The 18,072-nt window shown below is 37.1% G+C and overlaps 3 protein-coding genes across 3 annotated transcripts; 1 reads left to right on the top strand and 2 right to left on the bottom strand.

Moving 5' to 3' along the window:
* The first annotated feature begins 7,562 nt into the window (after positions 1-7,562).
* Positions 7,563-10,562, top strand: LOC103985193 (cytochrome b-c1 complex subunit 9, mitochondrial). Its single transcript, XM_009402826.3, has 3 exons — positions 7,563-7,747; positions 8,023-8,070; positions 10,250-10,562. Exons 1-3 carry the CDS (start codon positions 7,643-7,645, stop codon positions 10,295-10,297), a joined length of 201 nt encoding a protein of 66 aa, XP_009401101.1. The 5' UTR covers positions 7,563-7,642; the 3' UTR covers positions 10,298-10,562.
* Positions 10,563-12,143: 1,581 nt separating this feature from the next.
* On the bottom strand, positions 12,144-15,954 carry LOC135637619 (uncharacterized). Its single transcript, XM_065150264.1, has 2 exons — positions 14,497-15,954; positions 12,144-12,485 (listed from the first exon to the last, which is right to left on the bottom strand). Exon 1 carries the CDS (start codon positions 15,854-15,856, stop codon positions 14,522-14,524), a length of 1,335 nt encoding a protein of 444 aa, XP_065006336.1. The 5' UTR covers positions 15,857-15,954; the 3' UTR covers positions 12,144-12,485; positions 14,497-14,521.
* A 937-nt stretch (positions 15,955-16,891) lies between these two features.
* Positions 16,892-17,754, bottom strand: LOC103985218 (late embryogenesis abundant protein 14). The gene is made up of 3 exons (XM_009402855.3): positions 17,625-17,754; positions 17,299-17,553; positions 16,892-17,207 (listed from the first exon to the last, which is right to left on the bottom strand). The coding sequence occupies exons 1-3, from the start codon at positions 17,682-17,684 to the stop codon at positions 17,088-17,090; spliced, it is 435 nt and encodes a 144-aa protein (XP_009401130.2). The 5' UTR covers positions 17,685-17,754; the 3' UTR covers positions 16,892-17,087.
* Between the last annotated feature and the right edge of the window lie 318 nt (positions 17,755-18,072).

The raw sequence follows: 18,072 nt of genomic DNA, 5'->3' as shown, positions 1-18,072 counted from the left end.
TAGTAATGTCTAGCATGATCCTTTTTTAGCTATTTATATTTCTTACCAACTATTTTAAGTTCATTATATAAGTTATAAAATGCATCAAGTAATTCATTATAAGATAAAGAAGTTTCAGTTTAGTCACATACCTCATTGTTGAAAGTTATAAGTGCGTAGTTTATTACTTCGTCTTCATTGGTTTACTCTTCGTCTTCTGATGCACTTGATTTGTCCCAAGTTGGCTTTTTACATTCATAGCAACTTATTATGTCCATTTTAAATTTATTTTTATTCTTATATTCTTATTTTACAGAGTTTGTTTTGTTTCTTTTCATGAACTTTTTAATTTTTCTTGTGAGGAGTACCAAGTCATCATTATTACTTGAGCTTTCGCTCGAGTAGTCTTTTTTTTATTCTAAGTGTAATATCTTTCTTGTTCTTTGGAAGATTGTCCTCTTGTTAGTCATGTGCCTTGCAAGTCATTTCATAGGTCATTAATGATCCTATGAGTTTTTCAAAAGAAAAATTGTTCAAGTCATTTGCTTCTTGAATTGTAATCACCTTTGGATCCTAACTTTTTGAAAGAGATCTTAAAATTTTGAATCTAATGCTTGTATAATTGAAATACCATACAAAAATGATCTATGATTGCTTTAAAAAATAATAATATGTATACTATTGATATTGATGATTTTTACAATGAAAACATGTTTTTCGGCTTTAAACAATGATTAAGTCATGCTAGCATGAAACTAATTCTCAAATTTCAACTAGAGAACTTGTGAGAGAAATGTCTAGCATCAAGTTTGTCAAAAATAAATTTTATTATGCATGTCAATTAGAAAAATAAATAAAAAGTAGTTTCAAATACAAAGACTCAAATAAGCACCTCTAGACCACTACAATTGATCCATGTGAATTTATTTGGACCAATTGATACAACAAGCTTAGGAGACAGTAAATATGTCTTTGTAATTGTTGATGATTATAGTAGATACACTTGAATATACTTCTTGGCACATAGAAGTGATTGCTTTAAATATTTTTTAAAATTTTATAAATTAGTTTAAAATGAAAACGGTTTTATGATTACCTCTATTCGAAGTGATCGCGGTGGTGAATTTTAAAATCATGATTTTTAAAACTTTTATGAGTCAAATTAATACAATCATAATTTCTCTACTCTAAGAAATCCATAACAAAATAGAGTAGTAGAAAGAAAAAATAGGAACTTACAAGAAATGGCAAGAACCATGTTAAACGATCATAGCCTACCAAAATATTTTTGGGTCGAAGTCGTTAATACGACATGCTATGTCATGAACAAGGTTCTCATAAGACCATTACTTTCCAAAACTCCCTATGAATTATGGAATAACAAAAGACACAATATTTTATATTTTAAAATTTTCGGGTGTAAATGTTTTGTTTTAAATAAAAAAGATGTCTTAAGAAAATTTGATACTAAATCCGATGAAAGCATTTTTCTTGGTTATTCCTCTATGTCTAAATCTTTCTGTCTTTAATAAAAGAACTTTAGTTATAGAGGAATCTATTCATGTTATTTTTAATGAGCTTCCTAAATTTAAGAAAAATAATTTTGATGATGATTTTGATTTTTGATACTTTAAAATTGAATAAACACTCTCCTTCTCCAAGCAACTTTTATGTATCTTTTTCTAAAGAATTCTTACCTAAGGATTGGAAGTACGTAGATACTCATCCTAAGGAGCTAATCATTGGAGACACATCAAAAGGTATTCAAACTCGTTCGTCTCTTAAAAAATTTTGTGCGAATACAACCTTTTTATCTCAAATTAAACCTAAATGTATTGATGAAATCCTAAAAGATGATTCATGGGTCCTTGCAAAGCATAAGGAATTAAATCAATTTGAGAAAAATGAGGTGTGGAAGCTTGTTCCTAGACCTAGTGACCATTTGGTAATTGGTACTAAATGGGTCATTAAAAACAAGCAAGATGAACTTGGTATTGTGGTTAGAAACAATGTTAGATTAGTGGTCAAAAGTTTCAACCAAGAAGAATATATCGATTATGAAGAAACCTTCGCTCCTATGACTAGACTTGAAGCCATAAGGATTCTCCTTACCTATGCTAGTTGTAATAATTTTAAGTTATTTCAAATGGATGTTAAAAGTACTTTTTTTAATGATTTCATTTTCGAAGAAGTTTTTGTTGAACAACCACCCAGATTTAAGAATACCACTTTTTCAATTCATGTGTTTAAATTGTCTAAGGCTCTCTATAGTTTGAAACAAGCCCCAAGGGCTTAGTATGAGATACTTAATTCATTTCTAATTAAGAATAATTATATGAAAGACAAGATCGATACTATATTATTTATTAAATATTTTAAAAATAATTTTCTAATAGTTCAAATTTATGTTGATAATATCATTTTTGTTCTTCAAATGAGTCTTTATGTGAGTCTTTTTCCAAGTGTATGGGCCAAGAGTTCGAAATGAGTTTAATGGGAGAATTAATATTTTTCTTAGATTTACAAATCGAACAACTTAGTGATGAAACTTTTGTTAGTCAAACTAAGTATGCATTATATTTATTAAAATTATTTAATATGGATAGTTCTAAGGCTATGAATACACCAATGAGTACTTCTACAAAATTAGATATAGATATTAATGAAGAATGTTTTGATCAAAAGACTTATAGGGGTATGATAAGTAGTTTATTATACCTCATAATAAATAGACCCGATATTATGTTTAGTGTCAGACTATGTGCTAGATTTCAATCAAATTCCAAGCAATCTCACTTAAAAGCTATTAAAAGGATTTTTAGATACCTAAAAGGAACTCCTAATCTGGGATTATGGTATCCAAAAACTAAAAATCTTAAATTGATTGCTTATGCCAATACTAATTTTACTGGTTGTAAAATAGATAGAAAAAGCACATCTAGAACATGTCAACTCTTAAGTCATGCACTTATCTCTTGGTCTTCCAAGAAACAAAACTTGATTGCATTATCTATAACCAAAGCTGAGTATACAAAAGCAGGTGCATGTTGTGCACAAGTTATATAGATGAAAAACATATCAGAAAATTATGAAATTCACGTGAAAAACATACCTATAAAATGTGATAACACTAGTGCAATATGTTTAACAAAAAATCTTATTCAACACTCTAGAACTAAACATATTGACATTATGCATCATTTTATTAGAGATCATGTTAATAACCATGATATATCTTTAAAATTTATTGATACAAAATATCAATTAGCTAATATTTTTATGAAACCTTTAAACGAGGAATAATTTGATTTTATTAGAAGAGAATTAGGCATGTTAAATCTTCCAAATACATGAATTCCTTTATACATTTTTCGGATTTCTTGATTTTTCATAACTTGATTTTTCTTTTTAAATCGAGATCGTTTCCTTTTTTAAATTGAGATCATTTCCTTCATTCCTTCTTCTTGCAATTCACCAAAGAAGAGAGTCTATTCATAGATTTTTTATCCTTCATGAGAGAAGAGTTTTTATTCAGCCTTTTGGTATACTTAGATCTTTCATGCAATAATCATTTCCTATGAATCCTTCTTCCTTCTATTTATAAGAAAAGGGATTTGATTCATGAATTTTTAGTATGCACATTTTAATCTTTTTTTATGAATCCTTTCTCTTTGCAATAGTAGAGGCTTGATTCGGAGTTGGGCCGGAGTCAATGATCGGGCATCGGGTCGGATGAATTGGAGGATACACTGAAGGATTAGATAATATAGTGAAAGCTCACCGGAAGTTCACCGGGAGTTCATCAAAAGCTCATCAGAAGATTGCCGGGAGTTCGCCAAAAGTTCACCGAGAGTTTGGTTGAATCATTGATACGCAGGACAACTTAGATTGCAAGTAGAATAATTGTTATAGCCTTAACTGACTTTGATTTGAGTTAGTTTTTAAAGAAATCCTACTAACTAAAATAGGGGCCAATTAGGCCAAAAATAGGGTTGAATTGGGCCAATTGGATGGCTCATTCAGCCACTTGGAGCCACGTCAGGCGATGGAACCGCTTGGGGCTCAACCTCCTAGGTGGTCTTGGCGGTGGTGTTGAATCTCGGATTTTAATGATGAAACCAATTAAGAGTGTTTATGATTTAATCTACATTTTGAGTGAAGCGGGAAGCTTCGACCAGGGAGAGACAATTAAAGCAGAAAGAATTATGTTGGGCCGAAGTGGAACATGTCAAAAGATTGGACGTCGAGCTAGAGGATCGGTCGACGTATCGACAGAAGGCTTCGGGCCATGAGTTCGGGCATCAGGCTAAGAAGAGCTGAAATTGTGCCAAGAAAATCGAAGTTGCAGAGGTCAACTGGCCGATTGGGCAATAGGCTGTAAGAAAGGACGATGCACTGAAGAATCGGACAAAACGACGATGAACCAATGACATGCCAGACAATATGATTCAAGGTTTGTAATAATTATCTAGATCAAAGTAGGTTTTATTTGTGTAGGATTAACTATGATATTGATCAAGGCATAAAGCAAAATGAAGTCCCGGAGTCAAAAACGAGATTTCGTTGGGAGTTCGAGAGTTCGTTAGAAGTCCGGACGTTCATTGGAAGTTCTGTCGGAATTGACCAAGAAGTCCAGGAGCTTGCCGAAGAAGCTCGTCGGAACTCGCCAAGAAGATTATCGTGAAGTCCAGGAGCTTGCCGGGAGTTTGCTGGAATATTGCCGAGAGATCATCGGAAGTTCACCGGAAGCTCGCAGGAAGAAACCTAGGCTAACCGGACCGGATTTGCTTAGTGTATGCCTTAAATTTCATAGTTAGCATATAATTGGGATTGAAATTGGGGCAACCCAATTAGGGGCCAGTTGGGTCCATGTATGGACTGTGTTAGGCCAAGTGAAATGCCCAAACAATGACCCAATATGTGGCATAGTCTCCAAGACTATGTCAGGAGGTGGTACTGTCAGATTGGGTGGTGGTACCGCCTAGTGTCAGTGTCAGGCGATGGTACCGCTAATCTAGGCGATGGTACTACCAAAACACAGTCTCTTGGGTGGTGGTACCGCCTAGTATTAGTACTACAAGCGATGGTACCATCAGGACCCGGGAAACCTGGGATAAGACCTTTTTAGGCTCCGTTTAAATCAACTTGAGGCTTATAAATACCCCTCTCATCCCTGGTTAAAACACATAAACACAGAGAACTTAAAAGTGAGAAAATGCTGTAGAAATTACTTAAGAGATCCCCTCCTCTAGCTTAAACTTAGAATTCTGTTTAGAGATGAGTGTATGCTTGTAAAAGGTTGTCTCCTAAACTTGTGAAAAAGAGAAGAGGGGTGTAAAAGGGTAGTTGGTCTTCGCCCATTGAAGGAAGAATGTTAGTGGATGTTGGTGGTCTCGACCAAAGAGGAATTGGGAGTGGATGTAGGTCACGACGATCGAACCACTATAAATTCTAGTTTGCATTTGTTTTGAGTAATTTACTTTAATTATAAATTTTCTTATTTGCTATACTCTTTGTATGCTTTCAATTTAAGCATCTTTACAAAACGGGTTTAATCAAAACGAAAGATCTTAAACCGATGATTTTATCGCTGCACTAATTCACCCCTCGCCCCCTAGTGTCGACTCGTTCCTAGTATGTGGTACTGCCCAGATTGGGCGATGGTACCACCGATAATTAATGCTATCAAGTGATGGTATCACTAGAGCCCGGTCTCCGAGGCTCTATCAAGCAGTAGTACCACCAGACTAAGTGGTGGTACCACTTAGTATCAGTCTACAAGTGATGGTATCATCCAATAATGGTGGTGGTACGCTAGTATCCTAGAAACTAGGGATGAGACTTTTTTGGCTCCATTTTTGAACCCATTGAGGCTTATAAATATCCCACTTTTTTCTGCATGAAAAAGTAATGAAAGGGTGAAGAAAAATCTTGAGATTTCTGGTTGTAAAATTGCTAAGTGTCCTCCTCCCTTTCTAGTTTTGAGATCGTTCAGGAGATATATGAGGCTTGTAAGGGTTGTCTCCTAAACTTGTGAAAAGGAAAAAGTATTGTAAAATGGTGGTTAGTCTTCGCCTATTAAAGGAAAACCAATAGTGAACGCCGATGGCATTAACGGATGAGGAATCGAGAATGGATGTAGGTCACAACTGAACTACTATAAATCTGTAGTGATTTATTTCTGTGTTATTTCTTTCATGTTTTTTATTATTATCTCTCACTGATTTCCTTGCTCATTGTCCTCAATCACTTACGAACATTTTTAAGTTTATACGCTTTTTATCGAAAGCACTAATTCACCCCTCCTCTTAGTAGCAACTTGATCCTAACATAGCTAACTTAGATTAGTTGCCGATCTTAATTACTAAGTTTGAGTCATTTTCAGACTAGGAATCCAGCCATGTGTTGCGCTAATGTGAAGCTAACTTGGATTAGTTGCCGATCTCAATGACTAGGTTTGAGTCATTTTAAGACTAGGATTCCATCCATGTATTAGGGCTAATGTGGAGCTAACTTGGATTAGTTGTCTCTTGCTTCAAGTTGACATTAGATGTGATTCGGAGGAGCCATGCAATGAGTTGCCTCTTGCCTCTTGCTCTGGTTGAGATTGAGTTTGACTTTACTGGGCAAGATCATCCTTGATCACATTTAGCATAATATTAGTTCATTAAATTTATCAATTGATTTCATATAAAAAAATTGAATGTAAAAAGATTTAATGCAAAAAAAAAAAAAGATAGGCACAATATTGTTGGAATAGTTTTTAGTTACGCCCTTAGCTTGCTGAAGAGAATTGAGTTGCTTCTATACTTAGAGGACAGAGACATAAGCTGAAGCATATATATATTAATATAATAAATCTACTAAAACTACACTTTTAAGGTCTCCATTATATATGCTTCACTTTTTATTATAGTCAAATGTTATCGTATGAATCTTGATCTAATCAATTTGAAGTTTGCATAGCTAGATTTATGTATAATTTAGCGTTAACTCATGATTAAGTTGGATATCTCTCTGACACACAAACATAGAGATTTAGTTCCATAATGTTAGTGCAAATTCGAGTTCCTCTATAAGTGATAAAAAAGCTAAATATCAAAGCAAATAAGATAATTAATTATGAAATACAATATATAAAATCTAATTGGATAGATGAATTAATCCATTAAATCTATGTAAATATAACTTGCACTTTTACGTGAATCTTAATCCAATCAATTTTAAATTTAAAATAGCCAGATTTATGTATAATTTAGTGTCCATTCTTTGAGCTCTTTCTATAAAAGCCAAATGAAATATCAAAGCAAGTCAGACCATTAATCATGAAATAAAATATACGATCTAATTCGTAATCTATTAGTTTGATGAGTAAGAAATTTATCTTAATTTATTTTTTTTTCCATATTTTATAAAATACTAAATCGGGATCTGTCACAACTAAAAGGAAAGACAAAACTGTTTTGGATGTCTGGATCTGATACAATACTTGGGCTTACGTGACTTGAGGCCCAAAATAGCCCAAAACTGCCCGCGTTTGTGGTCCGTTATCGGATCACATTAGAAGAGTCTCCGTCCTCGCGATCGAGCCCTAACCGGACTGGGCAGGGAGAGAGGAGAGAAGGCGGGGGCGGATCTGAGCCGAACAAGAGCATCGAGAGTCATGGCGGCTGCAGTGAGTGTGTGGGAGGGGCTGTACCGCGTCCTGATGCGCCGCAACTCCGTCTACGTTACCTTTGTTGTTGCCGGCGCCTTCGTCGGAGAGCGGGTCCGATCCCCTTCCCCCACTTTTTCTCTTCCTTCAGTGATGCGATTTGTGTTAGGAGCTTTTTCTTCTTTATTGTTTGGACGTCGATCATTCTTATGTTTGTGCCGCTCGTAGAGTCCTTTCCTTCGATTGTCGTCGATCACCATTTGATCAAAAACTATGCTTGCAACAATTGATAATTATTCCAATTTTCTAATTACGGTGATTAGTGAGGTCGAAAGCATAAATCTTTGAGTTTGTTAGGACTTTCTTATCGACGTGGTTATTGGTTGCAGATGGTTGACTCCGGCGTTCACAAGCTGTGGGAGTACAATAATGTTGGGGTAATATATATCATAACTCAAATTTCTTCCTTGTGCATGCTAGGTTGTCTTTACTGGAATCTTCCTTTCTTTTTTTTTTTTTCTTTGGTTATTTGCTTTTAAGGCTGTTCCCATGTTTTGAAGTGGTGTTCTTTCTCGTTATTTTGCAAGAGTGGCCGGCCCTTAAGAATAACTTTAAATAAAAAGGAAAGCCAAGGAGTAGATGAAAGGCTTGCTGCTTAGCCAAAAAAAAAAAAAAGGTTTAATCTCATAAATTGTATGCTGAACAGCTGAACTTGGGATTTGGCGTATATTTTTGGTGTTCTATCGTGGTGATATTGAAAGGAAAGCTGCCTCGATACTGCTAGATAAGAACTCGTATTTGTGAATTTTTATCATGTGAAACCTCTTTTTTGTTGTACTTTAGATATTTAAATGAGATAGTTTTGGCTGATGCAGATATTTTATGATTCTATATATATGAAACTAGTAATGCTCAAGTATCCATAAGCATTGCCTTCAACAAATCAAATTACAGGAAAAGATCCATGTTAGTCGGTAATATATGTCTTGTTATTGTTGTGTTGCACGTGTTTCAACTTTAAGCAGTTATGTTTGCCTTTGCTGAAGCACCAGGTAATTTGTTGGTAGATGAGTGATAAACTTACCTATTAGACATTTAAGTCCTTGGTCGTATCTATAAGAAAGCATACACATGCCAAATGCATGAGGGTCAAACAGGGCAAATCTAGAAATCCTAGCTAGGAGGATTGGAAACGTTAATCTATGGTGTTGTATCTTCTAGTTGTAAAATGATGGTTAATTTAATAAAAGATAATTGGTACCTAATATTTCGTTTTAAGCATTGATTATAATTTTAAAACAAGTTAAGTTTATTAGTGGTTGCATATCATATCTCTGGATATCAGATCATGGCAAGTCTTTGTGAGAAAATACTAATTACAGACGTATTAAAATTATTTGTTTACCATGATTTTGTTTTAAGAGATGATAGAATTAGTTGGCATAGATATCTCGATAGAAAAAAGAATTATTTTGGTACATTTATTTTGTGTCAAAGTGTTAGGGTCAGTTGTTGAATGTAAACTTTGAAAGAGGGACCATCCATGAGAAAATACAGTACTTGGGGAAAGAACCAATAGATTTGAGAAAAGTTGTGGACATGATATAGCCTTGCCAATGGTGGTAAAGTAAAATTTGGTCAAATGTGATAGATACATAACTCGTGAGAGCAACATGATTTTAATTAAATTTTTGTACATCTGCTTTTATAGGTGATAATCAATATCCAGCATCTATTGCAAACTATAATTAAAAAGAAAAAAAAATCTCAAGGGAATAGGAGATCAGCAAGGAAAGGCAGCTAGTTTTCCATTTACTTCAGTCCCCTTGCTTTATGGATGTCTTTTTTTTTTAAATCTAATATAGGTACTATATTCGTACATTTGATTACATTTTTATATGGATGCATAATCAGGCCTTTTGTGGACTAATGATGAGCAATTAACACCAATCGGACTCATGGAGGCTGTTTCATCTAGGATAACAAACAGTCAGAACCATTGAAATTTTAATTTTGTGGATTACTCTTACGAATGAAAAATATGCTTTGTTTCTGTCAGTTGTTTCCGATGACAAATAAAGATAATTTTGAGCTTTGAATTTGAGGATAGCATGGGCAACACATGAGTAATAGTTTTGGTCTGTTCACATCGGAACAAGATCAAATTACTCGTTGTTCTGTTTTATATTAAATGTTATGCTATGAGCCTGACAGAAAATGTGAAATGCTCTGATTGTGTTGAAACTACCGAATTTGCATCATCCAAAATCTGGTCTCTAATTACCCTTCTCTTTAAATCTTTTTGAAGGTAATGACAAATCAATTTGTTTCCTTTTACTGAAAGCATAATACAAATCTGAGTTGTTTATACATGATAGACGATGTTTATCACACTTTGCGAGTCCATACGTAATAGAAAAGATTTCTCCAATTGTTCATCACAAACAACAAATCTGTTTCAGTTTGGCTTGTTCTGCACGATATTTTTCTTGAACTGAAAATTTGCATCTGATTTTAGCAAAATGCAAAACCAATGCGTGATATCGAGTTGACATCCTTCTTGGTAGGGTTGTCAGTTCTAGTTATAAAGATGCTGATTCTATATTTAATTTGCAGAAGAGATACGAGGATATTCCAGTATTGGGGCAAAGGCAATCAGAATGATGTTTATGGAAATTCTAAATATTTTCAAGGATGCAGAAGGTTATGTGACCCTGTTGCAGATAAGGAAACTTTTTATGCTCTCTAATAAGGAACTCTAAGCCTGTTGATACGCATGTCGAAAAACAAGTGGTCAAATTCTTTTCCTGATCTACTGGTTGCGGACTGGCTAAACCGCTGTTGTGCAACCTTGCATTATGTTTGTTGTTTCCCCCCTTTACTCTCAAGAAACATGGCAAATAAGTTTCAAAGCTTTTTTGAGCTGCTATGGTTGAAGATTTTTATCATATTGATTTGGAAGTTTTAAGTCTCAAGTATTAAATTACATTCACCCAGGTCTCCTCATATCAACAAAATTTCATTTTTATGCTCATATATTTTAGTCAGTCAGAGAAATGATTCCTCTGATTCCTCTACCGGTGAAGTGTTAATATGTTGATCATCCCCACTGCTTAGCTTTCTCCTAATAATCAAAGGAAACGTTGGGAATTATGTTCTACGATTTCCAGGTTTTCCTGTTGCATCAGGTGTGTGTGTGCGCACGCGTGCGCATCCCATTACAAACTGTGAAAACTATATAAAAAAGAACAAATATATAAAATGTTCTTTTGGAAGATTCCTCTTGTTAAGTTGAGTTGCAGAACAAATACACAGAACAAGAGGAATCTGCAGTTGAGTTGCAGATTCCTCTTGTTAAGTTATATAAAATGTTCTTTTGGAAGTTATTTAGCAATAGGTGTTGTGTTGCCTATACCAAATATGTCGGCTCGGGGGGTTGAGTCTGCTTATTATGTCTGCAAATTCATACAAATATTTGTTTAGTGTCCCATCCGGTTTACGCTTCCAGTGTTTGTGCTCTTTGGTGAGTTTGAAACCACTTCAAATTTGTCTTCCAGTGTTTGTGCTCTTTGGTGAGTTTGAAACCACTTCAAATTTGGCTTCCAGTGTTTGTTCTCTTTGGTGAGTTTGAAACCACTTCAAATTTGGCTTCCAGTGTTTGTGCTCTTTGGTGAGTTTGAAACCACTTCAAATTTGGCTTCCAGTGTTTGTTCTCTTTGGTGAGTTTGAAACCACTTCAAATTTGGTTGGCAACCATGATATCGTTTGTCCGCTGAACTATTGCGGTACTTCCTTTTATAAGGTTTGAGGGGATCCTCCACCAACTCTTTTTTAATTGTCTGTCTCAAGATAGCATAGCATTGCATTGCATTGATTTTGATGTAGAGTTACTCCAACTTGGTTGGGGTATCCAAGGGGACTTGATTGGCGAAGACAGAGTGTATTGTTTGTCCTTTTAATGAATAGGGTTGTGATAATTTAAATTCTTTCTATACATAAAATGAATGATCCAATATGTTTTACGTACATAAGAGAAGAGATTATCATGATCTGAATCTATTATATTTATAATTTTTTAATTAATAAAAAAATTGTATTGTATTAGATAACATACACATACAGTGTGCTCAGAGATCTATCACTTTTGTAATAATGTATTAACCACTCATGTATTCCAATAAAAATTGAAGGAATCGAAAACAGAGCTTTCCAAAAATCGATGAACAAGAAGATACTTGCAAGATTGGAATGAGAAAACACAAAAAAAACAAAAGCAAGACAAGATTCAAATTTTGGTTTGTACGGTGGTGTGTGTTGAAAATTATCAACGAGGTTTGGGGCAATGGTTTCATATATTCTGCAAGTGGTTGGTGTTTTTGTCATACGAGTATGGTGGAAAACCTAGTTGCTCAAAGAGTTAGCTAATTTTGGTGGTGGTCAGCATCCAATTGCTGCTGATTGTGTTGTCTTTCCATTGGTTTTATTTCTCACAAAGACTTGGCCTATGACCTCTCATCAATCATCCGATTTTTCTGTGATCGGGCATTTGAAAGTGTCAGATACATTATTCAAATGAAAATGCAAGTGTCAATATGAGACCAACAGCATGTCCTCCCGGGATGAAGAACAAATGACAAGTTACATTGCACAGGATTTTGTTTTCCTTCACCAATGCACTCGTCAACACATACATCTTTAACACGACCAGATGATGCACCCGAACTAATTTAGACATTGATCTTAACAGACGATGGCTTATCCTTCCGAGTCTCACATCGACAAAGATCAGCCTCCCCATCGTCTTCTCCTCTTAATGTGGTCATCGATTGAAGAGAACTTCATCGAGTTTGAACTGAAAGATGAAGAATTTAGTATGTTAGGGTATTTCAGCTTTAAAAAGATTACCAAGTTGTATAAACTGGGGAAACTCCTGCTGCAAAATGGGCAAGAAGTTAGAGAATGATCAAGCTCATAGAGATTTGGATGGAAGTAGCAAACTGAATATATTAGTTCTGGTAAAACATAACTATGGGAAAACATGCATATAACACTGGTAAACTCGAAGTAGCAAACTGAATATATTAGTTATAACTTTATAATAATGGATGGAAAGTGTGATTCCATGTTCAATGTCAAAGAAATCAAGGCCATGACTGAGAAGTTGATTTTCAGGCTAGAATCACAATGACTGTGTAATAAACAGAAAAGCAAAAGATGATGAACAAGAAAAGCAAAAGATGAAAAAAAAAAAAAAAAAAGTGTATATGGAAACCCCATGTCAAACCTACTTGCAAGGATATAAGCAATCACAAGAACAAGTAGATCTGATAATGTCAGAAACTAGTACGAAAACAACTGCATGCCGGGGTTCACCGAAGACCAACAAACTTGGTACAAAATTTCTTTGGGAAGCAAATGTGCAGTGCCTCTTAAGAAAGAAAGAGAATTAGGAGCGATCATAATGACCTTAAAAGCAGTAGAACCCTCATTTTAGATAATTTCACACAGAAAATCTTTCTAAGCAAACATGAAGATTAGTTGGTTATCTTTAGTCTATTAATATGATATTGTCTAAATATGCTTTTGAAGACTAGCTTCTTGGTCATGATAGTATCATAGAAATTTTGCTGTGCCGATTCAGGTAGAGTTAATTGTTTGCATTAGTTGGTCGCAGATAAAGGGTTTCAATGCTTGGTAAGACAAGTAGATATTGTGTCAGTATATATTGGTCCAATTGATATTTGAAACCTTGGTGAAGTTGTCACCCTCACTTCTGCAAGGTCAGTGTCATTTTCTGATTTGAGAGGCTTTCTTACAATCACTGAAAACTCAATTTTCAGCAATTCCATCCCCAAACAATGATGGTTTTTAAATTGTGATGGTTCTGCTAATGCTTCTACTAAGCATGCAGGTTCTGGGTTTCTTTTTACATCTCTCTCGAAATCATTTTGAACGGCTAACTGCCAGTTCTGACAAGCTCATAATTCAATTGCTGCTGAATGCTGAACAACTATCTATGATAGTCTTCACAGGGCCAAGCCATAGGATTCACCAATATCTGTGCCAACTCTGATTCACTACCAGTGTCAGAGTAGCTAAATGTGTTCTGAGATATCCTTTGGCAAATCAAGAATTTGTTAAAAATTATATTGAAAATGATCAACATGTTAATGTGGTCAAATGGAGTCATTTAGTTTGAAAAACAAGGATGCCTGTATTCTTGCAAATTTGGCTAGAATTAGTAAAATATGTCAATATTGGGGTGTGTATGCTCCCCAATTACTTATATATTCGACAAGGAATTTGGTCATATAGTAAAAAGAAATCAACAACGTCTGAGAGTTCACTGAAGTAAGAAAAGGTTGAAGTCACAAAATTGAACTTTCCTGATCTTCATTTCTATATACGATTGAACTGCCTCTAATGTGCACCAGAAGAAAAAGCTCTATGTAAATCCCGAATGCAGAAACCAACTGCAAAAGGAGGCTTTGAAAGCTAAGACGAGCATTTAGAGAATCCCCCCTGGAGAATAATTTAACCAGTTGCACAAGTACTAAAATCTCTATTTTCCCCTTAGTTTTTTGACATTTCAATCCATTCATCACATTTGGGCATAAAACTAGAATACATTTAAAGCTAACATATTCTCAATCAAAATTAATCAGTCGAGCCATCTCACTAATTCACCTTACATGAGGATTAGAAGTTCCACCAAAGGATTGCAATGATCAATCTTCCTAACCAACTTGTGCACTTTATCAAACCATATAGTAGCAAAGGATTTATACAATGACCAGTAGCTGATGTAGCATCTAAAGATACTGTGTAACTCAAGATTGCAACTTCTGAAACTTTCTACTAACCTTTTAGTTTTTTGTTTTATTTTCATCATCGGGATTCCTCAACCTTCCTTCCGAAGCCATTATCTCTATTCTGCATGGGATATTTCCTGCTGTGGCTACCTTCCCTGCTGAATAATTCTGTGGTTGGACGCAGGGTTACTCGTTCTGACTTGGACCTACTATTGCCATTGCTGTGCCTTCCATTGCTCCCCATCTTACTCCTTTCAACATTACCAGCATCAATGCCTTGGACCACATTTTCCCTAAAACAAGCCCCAAATCCCTGGTTTCTGCTATGGTTTCTTGGGCTAGCATTCGGCCTAGCAGAATTAGCTTCTCCACCCTCCACCTTCAAGTTCTTAAAATCATCAATTGTTTCATCAAACTCGTTCCATCTGTACTGACCCCGCCGAAATCTTTGCCTCTGTGAGTTGCCATGATTTCTTGATCTAACAGTCAGCCTGTTGTCAGCAGCTACAGTCTCTCCGCGTGAATCAATAGCAACACCACGCTGTGCAGAAACCCTCCGATCCTCCCCTGTGCCACTTTCTTGACGAAAGGAATTCCTCGGTGATCTTGAATTCTCTGAGAGAAAGATCAGATTTTGATCGCCTCGATCAGTTCCTTCGTCCAAATTCTTGGGTTTAAAATTGATGTCCTCCTCCTCTGAACCACGATTGTCTCCACTATTCGAGGACCTTCTTGACCTCCTCCTCCTGCTCCTCCTGGTCCCTCCCGCTCCCCTCGCGATCCAATCGTCAAACCTGGGTTGTTCCGAGTCTTCCTCTCCATCCTCCCCCGAATCCTGGCCGGGTCCCCGGGCGAGGCCATAGGGCTTCACGCTGTGCACGACTCCCTTAGGGAAGAACCTGGCGGACGGCAGCCCGTCGACGGGTGAGCGGAACACCTGGGGGCCGTCCCGGTCGTTCCACATGTCGAACCCACCGGAGCGCTGGAAGCGGTCCGCGAGGACCTTGAGCTGCTCATCAGCGGCAACGGAGAAGAGGTTGGGGGCGCGCTCGACGACCTCCCAGGGCCGCTCGAGCTCGGACGCCGCCGCACGAAGCTCGGACCGCTTGCGCATCTCGTAGAGCTGGCGCTCGCGGCAGAGGCGGGCCTTGAGCAGCTGCTTCGACTTCTTGGCCTGCATCCGCTTCCACTGCCACTTGGACACGCCACCGGGGTACGTCCGGGGGCCGCCGCCCATGCGGATGACGAGCTCTCGCGTCGAGCGGCCGCGGGCACAGAAATCGACGGAGAGGGGGTGGAGCAGGGGGAATTCATGGGCACCCGACAAGAATCGAACGGAGGATAGCGTGCGACTGGCGGTGGAGGGGGGTCGGGGAACGGCGACGGTCGAAGGAAGGATTGCGGTCGGCATCCTTTCGGTTTGGATTGAATTGCTCAGCCGAGGAAGACGAATGCACAGAAGACCAGAAAAAAGAAGTAAATCGAGGGTTTTTCCCTCTTCGATCTTTTGAGAACTAAAATGAAGGCAAAACTATAATTAAAATAATCGTATTATATTTTAATATTATGTATATAAAATATATTTTTTTTATTTTCATAATATTATTAAAATATAATATTTTCATTACCACATTTTAATATTTTTTTATGTTACTAAAATAATGTAAAAATAAAGTATGATATATAAAAAATATATATTAATAATAGGACTGACTGGTTGACCCCTATTATGTATGAACTATATTACCTCTTAGAAAAATAACCAAGATTATGAGAGATATTTCAAGGATTAGATTAAAAAAACATTATTAAAAATTTTGAAAATAAGAATTATTTTTTTCCGAAAAGAGAGAGGCTCTTAATTTACGATTATAATTAGTAATTTTTATATTTTGTTGTAGTAAGTTTAAAATTTATATACACAACTTAATTATTACCTCAAATTTAAATAATCTTAATCATCTCCCAAAGTCCATTATAGTGATACTAATATTATGGATTACCGTAGGAACTCAACATTAATGTTTAAGTTAATGCATTCGTGTATAATTTTCTTTCCCGTAAAATAATGAACATATGGATCTGAAATCACAGATGGAGGCCATATTTGATGTTAGAAAATTAGGTTTAATATCTTTCGAGAGTCTTTGTGTTTCCCAACATTAGTCTTCTCTCTATTGCTTGAACTTGGAAGTTGAAGCGATCCTTCCTCGGCTACCAACAAACTCTTCACACTCTGATCTCTTAAAACACAGCTTAATCTATCATCATGCAAATTCTAAGATCGATCAAAGCATTTCGGGCATTCTTCCACCTGCTTGCAATGGTTGACCAATAAAAAAGGACGACTTTTGATGCTTTTCCCTACTATGTATCTCACGGTCTTGGTCTTAATCATGCATGCACGCTCGAATATGTCTGTCTCATCAGAAGAAGAGATCAACCATTATTAGAAGACATCCATTATTATTCCATCGGCATCAAAACCAACGAGGCGGAAGTAAAGCTACAACAAAGCGACGCCCACACAACCACCGCGCAACCAGCCGAGAACAGTACAAAACCAAACCCAAACCCAAACCCAACGAAGACGACGATAGCAGTAGCAACAGCCGAAATGGGAAATCAAATGCAGATCTGATCTAATCCCTGCCGCCGGGAGGAGCAGCAGCCGCCTCCTCGTTGCCACCACCAGCCATGCCCAGCGAGCTCTTCACAGCATGAGCAGCCCCAGCCGCCACGCTCTTCACCTGTTCCCCAGCCTGTGCCAAAAAGAACCTGATTCAGAAACAGTAGGAGAGAAACAGGAGGCCATTGGTTCGAACAACGTGAGGACGAGGACGAGGACTTCACTTTCTGCAACACGCTTCCGGTTTTCTCCTTCCCGGCTTGAGCGGTGTCGCCGGCGGACTGAGCTGCCCGGGAAGCCTTTTCCTTGGCCGCCTCCGCCGTCTCCTGCATGTAGCCTCCGGACTTCTCCGTCCCCTCCTGGGCTCGCTCCTTCGCCGATTGCGCTGTCTCAGATCCCTTGTCCTTGGCCTCGTAGGCCTTCTCCTTGGCGGCCTCGGCTGTTTGCTGGCCCTTCCCCATCATCTGACCCGTCTTCTCCTGCAAACGCATCAACCACTCGTTCATCAAAACTAGAGCTTCATATATTTATATATTTCTATACAGTTCACCTGAGCTTGGCCTTTGGCTTCGCCGGCCTTGTAGCGAGCTTCATCCTGGTGGGACGCCATGGCGCTCTCGTCAAATATGGTTTCCACGAAGTCGTCTTCCCGCTGCCGAATCAACCCGACGAAGAGGGGCGTGTGCGGAGAAAGAAGAAGTTGGCGCGGGGATATATGTAGGCACCGATTCACTCACACGCTTGACGCCTGTCCATGCTCGGCGCTTGTTTCACGCCACGTTCGAGCACACGCGTTGCGACATAGTTTAACGCAAGAAAAAGAATTATCCGTAGTCTTCTTGTTTTCGTCATCTTTGGTAGAAGCGGAAGCGGAAGCGGAATCGGAATCGAGAGATGTATTAAAAAAAATTATTTGGTTTGAATATATTCGTTTTTCTCATGAAAAAAGATTAATGCATTCAAAAATTCCTTACGACCTACGTGGATAGATAAAAAAA

Source organism: Musa acuminata, chromosome BXJ3-5 (assembly GCF_036884655.1).
Source record: "Musa acuminata AAA Group cultivar baxijiao chromosome BXJ3-5, Cavendish_Baxijiao_AAA, whole genome shotgun sequence".
NCBI lineage: Eukaryota > Viridiplantae > Streptophyta > Magnoliopsida > Zingiberales > Musaceae > Musa > Musa acuminata.
This window is presented reverse-complemented; position numbering and strand designations above follow the sequence as displayed.